The sequence below is a fragment of the Xenopus laevis genome, chromosome 4S (assembly GCF_017654675.1).
Source record: "Xenopus laevis strain J_2021 chromosome 4S, Xenopus_laevis_v10.1, whole genome shotgun sequence".
NCBI lineage: Eukaryota > Metazoa > Chordata > Amphibia > Anura > Pipidae > Xenopus > Xenopus laevis.
The window spans coordinates 12662642-12675458 of NC_054378.1; the positions used below are offsets into that span (position 1 = coordinate 12662642).

The 12817-nt window shown below is 44.9% G+C and overlaps 1 protein-coding gene across 1 annotated transcript in view; it reads right to left on the minus strand.

Moving 5' to 3' along the window:
• Positions 1-12284, minus strand: part of abtb2.S (ankyrin repeat and BTB domain containing 2 S homeolog) — a gene marked incomplete at its 5' end in the record, with an annotated part of 77361 nt that extends 65077 nt beyond the window's left edge. Inside the window, 1 exon segment of the mRNA NM_001094801.1 lies at positions 11112-12284. Coding sequence (NP_001088270.1) covers positions 11112-11970 — 859 coding nt within the window.
• Between the last annotated feature and the right edge of the window lie 533 nt (positions 12285-12817).

Below are 12817 nucleotides of genomic sequence, written 5' to 3' on the forward strand. Positions count from 1 at the left end.
TGGAAAAGCCTTCCTATAGAAGCAAGAGACACTCAATGGGCCGTCACTCAGGAAGGTGCAATTGGAAAACTGCAGGGCAATAAACTGTCAGCTAAACGACAGGGACATTAATTGGGAGGTCAAAGTATAATGAAGGAGACTCTGGATCCTCTGTGTTTTCCTGGGCCCTCTGCCAACTAATTGCCCCAATAAATTGCATCTTCAGTCTGTCTAGGGCAGGAGTGACCATACTTTACTAATGTGAGGTCTACTTTTAGTTATGTTCTTCCATTATGATCTACATCCATAAAAGCATTGTTGGCATTCTCTTCCAGGGAAATATTGATATACAGGTATAGGATCCCTGGAAACCCGATATCCAGAAAGCTCCGAATTACGGAATGGCTGTCTCCCATAGACTCCATTTTATCCGAATAATCCAAATTTTCAAAAAAAGATTTCCTTTTTCTCTGTAATAATAAAACAGTAGTTTGTACTTGATCCCAACTAAGATATAATTAATCCTTATTGGAAGCAAATCCAGCCTATTGGGTTTATTTAATGTTTAAATGAATTTCTAGTAGACTTAAGGCATGAAGACCCAAATTACGGAAAGATCCATTATCCGGAAAAACCCAGGTTCCGAGCATTCTGGATAACAGGTCCCATACCTGTACAAGAGAATTTATATTGCTATATTTGACAAACAACTATTTCTTATGTAACCTAGGAGGGTGAAAAAAGCTTTGTTGATAGTGTCTTGAGATCTACTGATCACCAGCTAAATGTCTACCCGTAGATCCCGATCTACCTTTTGGGCACTCCTGGCCTAGGGGTATGTGAAAACGGCAGGTATGTGGGTGCTGGTATCCAAGGTATGTTCTTTTTCTGCCTCTAACACCGGCCCTGCTTTTAATTCTTAGATGCCAATAAGGAAGGGGCACAGGGAAAGCAATGCAAGAGGCTTGCTTGACCACCCTTATGTGTCTGTTCCCAGGCACAAGCTATCATACTCAAACCTCACCCAAACCCTGCAGACTCCCCACAAGTCTTACACCTTTGCAGCCCACAAATGAGACCTTTCAGCTCCCTGACTGAAATCCCTCTTACTGGCCTCCTCTCTCTTTAGGCTCCTTTTCCAGCCCAGGGTCTGCTCCCCCCAAGAATGCCAATGCACCTAAGGACCAACATGGTGACTATTTTTATCTCTATTTTACATTTGGCCAAATCAGTTCTTCATTAACAGAGTGCACAATTCAGCAAGTTGCAGTGATGTTTGGGGCATGCAGGGGGTTGCCTTAATATTATTATTCAGTGTTACTGTTATTAATATTTATGATTATATGCCAGGATATGCACATAGCAGAATGGCAGCAATACCGTTGCCAGTACCAGTAGGTAAGAGTAGGTTTAAGAATTTTCCAGACATCACCCCTCCCCAGCACGGTTGCATGTCTGACTGTCATGTCATCTGCCTTCTATCTACAGCAGTGAATGTGACTTGTGAAATTCTTGCAGAGACAAAAATCTTCTGCCACCCTCAACGCTAGACTGTTCTGCAGGCTACACAGGAACTATATACAGTAGAACAACTCAAGTAAAGATTCCTGCCCCATCCAATCATGCTGAACCGAATGCAACGTGGTGCAACATGGCACTGACCCAATCACACAGAAAGAAAAGAAAGAAAGAGGAGAAATGTTGCCCTTGAAACCTGGTATTTTCTCGCCAGAAGGAGGGGTCACCAACATAAACGATAAAAAATTAATAATGGAGACCAATTGAAAAGTTGCTTAGAATTGGCCTTTCTATAACATACTTTAACTTCGACCATGGTCAGCCATGCCCCCACTTTCACAGCCAGCACCCCTTTCAGGATTTCCAGTATTGGACTGTCCTCTCTAAATCAGTACCAGCAAGTTTAGGCTCTCTCAGAGAGTACTGAATGTTATCCAAAACCTAGAAAATATAAGAGGTGTTTATGGAGATGCCTACACCAGGGCAGGCCAATGCAAATGCCATACAATTACCCACAGTGCTTCTGGAGGTTTTGACAAACCCCCCAAGATGCCGTTCATCATTCATTTTAGGAGTCGCAACCCCCCTGTTTTATAGAGTCTTATGTCATCTTTGTCTGCCATTTAAACTCCTTTACTGGACCGCCCCCGGATTGCTTCCGCTGGGAGAGTACACATGGCTACTCCATGACTTCCAGTTTCACGCCAGTTTTTCAAATCACCACTTTTTTAACGTAGGGATAAATATGCTATGCTGCATTGTAGTATGAAGCCAGAGTCACATGATGCGATATTGCTGGCCAACTTGACCCCGGTTGGACTAATGGAGGTCCAATAGGGTTGCCACCTGGCCGGTATTTTAACAGCCTGGCTGGTAAAAATTATGGATGATCCCAATGTTATTAATAGGGAAAAAATATAAATATATAGGAAGGCCGGTATTTTTTTCCAGAAAAGCTGACAACCCTAAGGTCCAATGACCTTAACTGGCATGAAAAGGAACTTAATAAAGACCTTCACAATCCTCAAATTCTGCTGGACTCCAAATCCCAGCATGCTTTAGTTTTCAGGGGTGTAATTATAGAGGAAGCAGACCATGCGGCTGCAGGAGGGCCCAGGAGGACAGTGGGTTCCACGAGGCCCTAATTAATGAGCAAATTCAACATATATTGGTAAAACAGGTCAACCTCTGGATATATTGGTGGCCCAGTAACATCTATTAAGCCACTGTTAGCCCCAATAATATTTTTGCTCAGGATGGCAGAGGCAGGTAAGCAACTGTTTACAGCAGTGCAGTATATAAATACAGAGGGCAACGGCTTGGAACCGAATCTCCAAGAAACCTGAGCTCCTCGATGTAAGATCCCTCGCTGTCTCTGATTGTTTGTTTTCCCCCTCTGTTTTTACTGTCACTGTTGGAGAGGCGTCAGGCATCTCTGTATGCATTAAACCCCCATAAATATTAACAATATCCACAAGGAAAGTTCATTAAGTCAATGGTCTCATCTTTCCCAAACATTCCTACAACCCACTTTTTATAATATAACCCCCTTCCTCTAGATAAATATGATTCTGCTGTAGTCCCATGAATAATGTAGTGTTTGTGGGGTTTTAAGGGGAAGGAATGTTGGAGAAAACATGGGTTGTTGGAGCTGCTGGAGAGATCCAGCAGAAAATGATCAAAGGGAAACTAAAGACCCTATCAAGTACCAATGTAGGCTTACATAATATCTGTGGATGGGGTAAAAGGAAAGAGGGTGCTTACAGGGTGCACTTGCATCCACAACTATGGCAGGTGCATGCTGCGCTCTTTGCACCTTGTGCCAGACTAAAAATTGTGGGTCCAAGGGAAGCCTGGGGTTCCTCAGAACCTTTTATTCATCAGGACTAAATGATGTGCAAGTGAGGGGGTGTTTTAGAGTAAACAGGGTCATTGGAGGGTTGGGGAAAGTTAAATTAAGCAGTGTTGCTTTAAGAACCTGGACTATTGTATTATGCACTTTTAACAAGGTTAACTCGTTATTTTGGGGACCCTGAGAAGAAGCAAGTCAGCACACACCTTCCCCACTCCCTGGCTGATATTTCACAGCTCACTTGGAGCTGTAATTGGACATCAAGGACTTGTGAGGTCACCTCCGCCTGACTCAGGCCTTTTCTTGCCTCCGGCCTAAAAGCTTCACTGGGAACCAGATGCGCAAAGCGGAGAACAAAAAACATATCCCTCCCTGATGGAATAATCCGGGGGATTTAATCACTGGAAAGGGTAAGGAGACCGCAGCCAGTTCCTCATGGCAGGTATTCATTTGACTGACGGCCAAACCCAGAAAGCAGATAAACGCTGTCAAGTTCTCCTCACGTTCTGAGAGGAAACGCTGTCATCGTTTGGAAGATATATGAGACCCTCCCGGTATTTTGGAGCTCATTTGATTTGGGCTTATTGTGCCTATTAACTGTTTTTGTCTTCTTCTGAACTTCCAGTCGTCTTTCTTCAACCTCAGCTCATCCAACTACACGTCACCCACATCAATGAGTATGAAGGACATGTTGTCACACCAGATTAAGCTCCAACTATCCTCTTACCAGCTGAATTATCTGCAGCTCAAATAACCCAATGACATCATTGCTCAGTGACATCATTATCTGCAGTGTTGGCCGTAGCATTAGGTCCTGGTGCTGGACACAGGGTATTTAAACTGGACCCTTACTTCAGGACAGGGTCCCCCCCCCAGTCAGAAAAGGAGTAAAAAGGAGTGGGACCTCACTTACTCCAGGGCTCACTAAAAATGACTCTCCATGATGAAAGACAAGGATTGGCACCATGTCCACCATTGCCAGAGAGACGGCAGCCTAGATGCTTTGAGGCTGAGCCCAGAAGCTCCACTGTCCCCATAGAACACTAATTACTTTCAACAAACAGGGTTTGGAAACAGGTTCAGCCAACACCCTTCTGTGCTTTCAACATCTGGACCGAAGATCCAACAGAGCCAAAGATTTCTGCACAAAGAAACTGATACTTTTACCATGTAAATAAGACATGATGCAAGGACACGTTCCTGGACCACATGGAGCTGAAGGCAATGACTCTGGCACAGACAGAATCTGACCTAGAGGCTTGAGACAGAACCAAATGTCCCAGAATCCTCCCTCCCAGCTAAGAACTCACTCATTTTCCATTACTGAGTATTTTGTTTTTAACAGAAGCACCAAATCTGCACTTGCCAGTTTACATCAAATGTAATTCCCACTATCTGTATGTGCCAGTATAGCCACCATCTTTCCCTACTATACCTGCTATCCCACAGTCACACTCCCTTCCCAGAGACTATTATCCACTGTTACTTTAGGCACCATCTCTCCCTACTATACCTGCTATCCCACAGTCACACTCCCTTCCCAGAGACTATTATCCACTGTTACTATAGGCACCATCTCTCCCTACTATACCTGCTATCCCACAGTCACACTCCCTTCCCAGAGACTATTATCCACTGTTACTATAGACACGATCTCTCCCTACTATACCTACTATCCCACAGTCACACTCCCTTCCCAGAGACTATAATCCACTGTTACTATAGGCACCATCTCTCCCTACTATACCTGCTATCCCACAGTCACACTCCCTTCCCAGAGACTATAATCCACTGTTACTATAGGCACCATCTCTCCCTGCTATACCTGCTATCCCACAGCCCCAGTCCCATCCCAGAGACTATTATCCCACTGTTACTATAGGCACCATCTCTTCCTACTATACCTGCTATCCCACAGTCACACTACCATCCAATAGACTATTATCCCACTGTTACTATAGGCACCATCTCGCCCTACTATACCTGCTATCCTATAGTCACATTCCCTTCCCTGAGACTATTATCCCACTGTTACTATAGGCACCATCTCTCCCTACTATACCTGCTATCCCACAGTCACACTCCCTTCCCAGAGACTATTATCCACTGTTACTATAGGCACCATCTCTCCCTACTATACCTGCTATCCCACAGCCACACTCCCTTCCCAGAGACTATTATCCCACTGTTACTATAGGCACCATCTCTCCCTACTATACCTGCTATCCCACAGTCACACTCCCTTCCCAGAGACTATTATCCACTGTTACTATAGGCACCATCTCTCCCTACTATACCTGCTATCCCACAGTCACACTCCCTTCCTAGAGACTATTATCCCACTGTTACTATAGGCACCATCTCTCCCTACTATACCTGCTATCCCACAGTCACACTCCCTTCCTAGAGACTATTATCCCACTGTTACTATAGGCACCATCTCTCCCTACTATACCTGCTATCCCACAGTCACACTCCCTTCCCAGAGACTATTATCCACTGTTACTATAGGCACCATCTCTCCCTACTATACCTGCTATCCTATAGTCACATTCCCTTCCCTGAGACTATTATCCCACTGTTACTATAGGCACCATCTCTCCCTACTATACCTGCTATCCCACAGTCACACTCCCTTCCCAGAGACTATTATCCACTGTTACTATAGGCACCATCTCTCCCTACTATACCTGCTATCCCACAGCCACACTCCCTTCCCAGAGACTATTATCCCACTGTTACTATAGGCACCATCTCTCCCTACTATACCTGCTATCCCACAGTCACACTCCCTTCCTAGAGACTATTATCCCACTGTTACTATAGGCACCATCTCTCCCTACTATACCTGCTATCCCACAGTCACACTCCCTTTCTAGAGACTATTATCCCACTGTTACTATAGGCACCATCTCTCCCTACTATACCTGCTATCCCACAGTCACACTCCCTTCCCAGAGACTATTATCCACTGTTACTATAGGCACCATCTCTCCCTACTATACCTGCTATCCCACAGTCACACTCCCTTCCCAGAGACTATTATGCCACTGTTACTATAGGCACCATCTATCCCTACTATATCTGCTATCCCACAGCCACAGTCACTTCAAGACTGGGTTGGTTAGTTCCCCTTTAGTCCGCACTCTTACATATCTCCTTCTGTAATATCTATACTCAGTGGGTGGCAAGTAGGATCAGCCTGGGAAACATTTAAATTCCTCTGTTGAATCCCACCAGACAGCAGACATGAGTCGGCCTTTAGCAACAAGTGCTTCTGCTGAATTCTCTACATGACTCTTGCGATGCCTCAGACTGATAGTGAGGAAAGTTCCAGGATAATAAATGAGACCCACTAAGCGGAAGGAGACACAGACACACAGCAAAAGCATGTGAACCAAGCTGCAAAAAAAATATGGTGCATCCATTTATCAGCTATTGAATTCTATAGAAACATGGCAGGTGCATAACTTAATCTTGATTTTAAAACTAGAAAAGCCTGCCTGGTCCATGTTCGACTGTTGATAAAAAACTGAACTACATCTCCCAGAATGCTCTCGTACATTAGCTATGGTTAAAGCCATAGTTTCTTTGTTGGGTGGCAAAGCTGGGGAATTGTCAGTTTGCTTTAAAAAATCTTAGAGCAGTCTCAGTTTCCCTTTAAGTAATATTATTTGGCGTTTTACTGCCCCTTTAAAAGTTTCTCGTTCTTTGGAGCGGTTTGGCTTTCAGACAAAGATATCACCTTCAACAAAACCCAGGCGTCGGCGCTGATTGATTTGCTCCTAAAGAAATTCCCTGGGCTCCTTGATTCAGCTGTGCTAATAAAGGCTGGGGGTCTTAATATATGCAAAGCGCTGGGCACACAAAGGGGCGAGCAGGACAGTGTTGGCAGGGCGAGATTGAAGATCATAGTCGCCATATGTCACGCAGGCATTGTGCCACCCGGCTTATGAAATAACTGCTAATAACTCCTATTTCCATATATCCATATTCAGCAGCACATAATCAGTGCCACCTTCCCAAGCCATTGTCTTTAGGCAGCGGGGTTAACATTTGATTTGGGGCAGCTGAAGGCAGTGCTCTGATTCCCACAGAGGTGCCAACTCAATGCCAGGTAACATCATGCCATATGAGTGACTGAACTCTCAGCCAATCCTGAGGTCTCCTGCCGCGTTACAGAACTTAAGGGAACAGGTATGGGATCTGTCATCCGGAAACCTGTTATCCAGAAAGCTCTTAATTACAGGAAGGCCGTCTCCTATAGACTTCATTATGAGCAAATAATTCTTAATAATAATTAAAAATTTTTAAAAATGATTTCCTTTCGCTCTGTAATAATAAAACAGTACATTGTACTTGATCCCAACTAAGACATAATTAATCCTTTTTAGAAGGAAAACCAGCCTATTGGAAACGTGGAAACTTCGGGCGACTTCGGAAATCAAAGCGCCGCGAGTTCATTGGCGCTAGCGTTTTGTCATTATAGTAGGCGGCAGGCACGGTGAAGGCAGTTCGGGGAGATTGTTGCCCCATAGAAGAGGTGATTAGTCGCCAGGTGACTAAATCTCCCCGAATCTGCCCATGTGCTTGAGGCCTTAAGTACACTCGGGGGTTATTTATCAAAATCCGAATTTATCTCTAATTATTTATTTCCCGTTATTTATCAATACATTTCCCAGAAAAAATCCATTGCGGGAAAAAACTTGAAAAAAAATGTGAAAAACGTACGAAAATTAGAATCGTTTTTTAGATTCTTGACCGAAAACCACCAAATCTTTGAATTTTTGCACGAAACCCAGCACGGATCAGGATATCTTTGTAACTTCTCCCATTGACTTATATACAACCTCGGCAGGTCTGAGATGCCAGATTTTCGGATTCTGACTTTTTCCATCCTCGGGTATAATAAATCATGAAAAATTTGAGTTTTTTTCACAAAGAATTTGGATGTTTTGCCATTTGGACTTGAATAAATAACCCCCTTAAAGTATGGAGATCCATATTATGGAAAGATCCCTTATCCAGAAAACCCCAGGTCCCCAGCATTCTGGATAACAGGTCCCATACCTGTACAAAGCCATAAGTAGCAGTGGAGGTCAGAGAGATTAGTTGCCCGGAGACAAATCTCCTCTTCTTTGGGGCGACTAATCTCCCCAAACTGCCTCCCCTGCCTTCCCGCCTGCTAAAATGTAAATCGCCGGCAAGATGGCACTCGGCACGATTCGTTTTCTGAAGTCGCCTCACAAGGAAACTTCGGGCGACTTCGGAAAACGAATCACGCCAAGTGCCATCCTGCCGGCATTTTACTTTTTAGCCGCGGGAAGGCAGGGGAGGCAGTTTGGGGAGATTAGTCGCCCCGCTGGGCGACTGATCTCCCCGTATCTGCCTGTGTGCCCTGACCCTTAGATGCATGCTGCATGGCGGAACTATATTCTCCCCTGTGTGATTATATTACATATTTATCTTTGTATAATTTTTGTATAATCCTTTATCCTGGGAACTCTGGCTGACTCCTGAAATCATCACAGATTAAATCAGTTGCTCAAGGGGTTGCTGATGTCACTACTGCTCCCTGGTGATGTCATTTTCTTGGAATTCGTCCCTATGTTAATCACCCCCAGCACACGCTACATATGTGTCTGTGTAACAGATACTGGAGTTTTGGAGTCGGAGCCAGTTGTAATAACTGTTTATCCGGAGCCAATAACTGCTGCTGTCTGACAAATCCCAGATAAGTGCAGGAGGTTATTCAGATCAGCTGGAAATGGATCCGGGGAGAGGGAAACATAAAGCCCACAGAAGTGATTTCTGACCTTTCCTATAATAAGGGAAACTAAAATATCTCCCCTCTCCAACAATAACAGACAGAACCTTTTTCTGCAGGAGCGCTGCGGCCGCATTATTGACTTAAATGGGCGGTTCATCTTAGTTTGCTACAGAATGGCCAATTCTAAGCAACTTTTCAATTGGTCTTCATTATTTATCTTTTATAGTTTTTTTTTAATTATTTGCCTTATTCTTCTGACTCTTTCCAGCTTTCATATGGGGGGTCACTGACCCCATCTAAAAAACAAATGATCTGTAAGGTTTCAAATTTATTGTTATTGCTACTTTTTAATTACTCATCTTTCTATGCAGGCCTCTCCTATTCATATTCCAGTCTCTTATTTAAATCAATGTTTGGTTGATAAGGGAATTTGATCCCTAGCAACCAGATGGCTGAAATTGCGAACTGGAGAGCTGCTGAATAAAAAGCTAAAAAAACCTCAAAAACCAAATATTAAGGAATGAAAAAAGTTGTAAGTTGTCTCAGAATATCTCTACATGATACTAGTGCATGGTTGCTAGGGTAATTTAGACCCTAGCAACCAGATGGCTGAAATTGCAAACTAAAGAGCTGGTGAATAAAAAGCTAAATCACTCATAAACCACAAATAGTAAAAAATGAAAACCAATTACAATTCATCTCAGAATATCACTCTCTACATCATACTAAAAGTTAACTCAGAGGTGTACAACCCCTTTAAATGAAATTACGGCTCTGTACGGGGACACCGGTCCTTTTTGGGGATAAACCAATTACTGTAATTCCCAGATACCCCTCGCACAATATCACCCACTGGCACTATGTTACTTTGCTACTTCTCTTTCAGACAGTCTTCTATTCATTTTAAAACCACTACTTGGTTGCTAGGCTAGACTAGACCATAGCAACCACACAGCCCCCTGAAATTCCACACTGAAGAGCTGCTGAACTAACAGTCAAATCATTCAAAAACCACAAAAAAATTAAACATTGATTATGAATGTCTACATCATACTAAAAAGAACAATCTAAAAGTGAGCCAGGGCCCCATTGCCTCAGGATAACAGAAAGAATGTCAGCTCTGCGGCAGAACCTTAAAATATTGTCCGGCTAAAAGCCCAGAACAATGGCACTGGATGCCAAACACCATTGGGGTCACTGTCACCCATGCGTGTCGCTCCCGCAGCAAACATATCAAAATTTGCCATATAAACCTCCTCTTAGTACTTAGATGCAGGAGTCGCCCCCTCCCCTCTATAACTGTGTCCCATAATTTGGAGGTCACTCACAGTAGACTATTGAAATAACATCCCCCCACCCCCATCATTCTCTATGGGACAATAACAGTGCCATTGTTTTAATATCTTTGCCCTTGCTGCCTGCTGCTATCTGTCATTTTGTCCAGCATTGAAACTGGACAAATTCCAACATTTTGGGTACTCTTCCCTAATGTTCCTTCTGTTGCCATAACTGCAGGACTTGCTGTTAGAGTGACAGCTCCTGGGGCCACCTGACAAACTATATATATGTCAGAATTGCAGGTTGTCCTCTACTGCACTTACTGTACAAAATCTCCATATAGATGCACATTGGTACCATCAGTGGGCAGACCATAGACATCAGCATCTCTCTTTAATGAGTAATATAATCAATAAAATCAGGGTCTTCCAAATATTATATGTTGGAAAGTGAGACCTATTTCCTGGAGCTGAGAGAGGAACCTGAATGCTCTTCGTGCACTACATTTCCCAGCATCCTCTGCTACCAGTGTGGTTAGGAAAAAGCTCTAGGCTAGTTGCAACTATAAGCCAATGTTGTTGGCATGAAGTTCCATCCCATACATGTCTGTTTCAGTTCACCATACATGATCCCTTCACACTTCTACACCCATATAAATGCAGATATTACACCAACAAGGGAGGGAGCCCTAAATGTGCCCAAGGCACAACTTACCATTAGCATTCTTGCCACAGATGAGGTGTTCATAAGGCTGCAGGACTCCCCAAAGCTCTGCATCATTATTGATGGCCATCTCCAGCACCTCCAGGGAGATCTCAGCCCCCTCGTTGCCCTGACTGGCCAGCAGCACCCTTCTCCTGATCTCCTCCAGCAGGTTCTCCATACACGCAGTCAAGCAAATAGCCGCATACTCGTGGATCCTCACTGAGATCCTGGTGTCCACCATCCACCTGAAGAATCTGCCCACTGACAGTGACAACCCGCAACGTGCAGACTTGCCCCTCCGCAAGCCGTCCCCTGCGCTCATACTGTACAGCGACATTGCGCGAACCGTCGCCAGGGCACAACTCTGCGACAATGCCCAACTCAGGATGAGTTTCATGGAGCTCTGGATCTCGTAGCGGGTGCACTTGGAGTGCAGGATGCTAAGGCGCTGTGCCTCCCTGGAGATCCTGATGAGGGGTCTTCTCAATAACACCGCCATTCTCCTCACTGCGTCCTCAGAGAACTCCCAGGCACCCCCGTCCTCTATCCCCTTCCTCAGGAGATTCCCAATGTCCTCATCCGTCCAAGGGAAGTCCTCCAGCTCTGGCAGCCGGTGGCACCTGGAAAAGAGGTCCACCAAGTCTGGATCCTCGGTCAGAGCGGTGTTCATGGTGTCCCAGCTGCTGTTCCTGCTGTTCATGGACCCTGAGTGGTACCACCAGTTGCCCCGGTGCTGGGATGAAGCCAGGGGCTGGGACCTTGATTTGGAAGAGGAAAGGCTGAGGGACCTACAGGAGTCTTCTGCTCCACCATAGCCTGAGTCTAGAGTCAGATCCTCCAAGGTCTTCAAGTTGTACATTGCAGCCATTGAAGCTGATCAGGAGGAGCCCAGGGTATATTTGGGAAATGTTTGCCTACACTGTGACTTGGCACCCCATGGCCATTGCCCTCCCTTGAGAAGTGTAGATCCCCATAGGACTGACTGTCAGTTCTCTCTGTTCTCCAGAAGCTGCAGCAAGGACAGAAGTTGCTACAAAGTCGCTACATGATCCAGTTAGGGACAGAAATCCTTTTTAATCTTCCCCCTCATCTTTCTTTGCAGATCCAAGAACATAAACCCCCGGGAAATAATAACAACCAGGGGATAGAGCGGATTAATCCAGAGAAGGGAACGGATTCCCCTTAAATCCACCGGCGCGACCAGCTCTCTGTAAAGTTCTCTGCACTGTGCAGCCTGACTGTGACTGGGCTCTGCCTGCCCGGACAGCCACCAATCAGCAGCTCCGATGGGCGGGCACAGCGCTGCCATGGAAACGGCAGCGCGTTGACTCCGCCGAGGTATGAGGCTCACGTTTGCAGGGAGGATGGATGGGAAACACTTACAGCAGGAAAAACACTTTCTTATGTTTCTAGATTTTCTTTTAAAGTGGTTGTTCACATCTAGGATGTTATAGAATGACTAAAACTTCGGGAATCACCTCAAGACACTTGCTCCCCTGGGGCCCTGGATTTTATTTGATACTATTCAGTAGCTTGATCCACCCCCCTCTCCACATGGGATCCTAGAGTAGTGGCTTTAGATTTTGGGGAGAATGCCTAATTTTGATACTGGAAATGACACATATTTAGGAATTCTGGGATGATGCCAAACTGTACAGGAGGAGCAGAGTGACACCTGGGGGGTGAGTAGGAGCAGAGTGACACCTGGGGGTGAG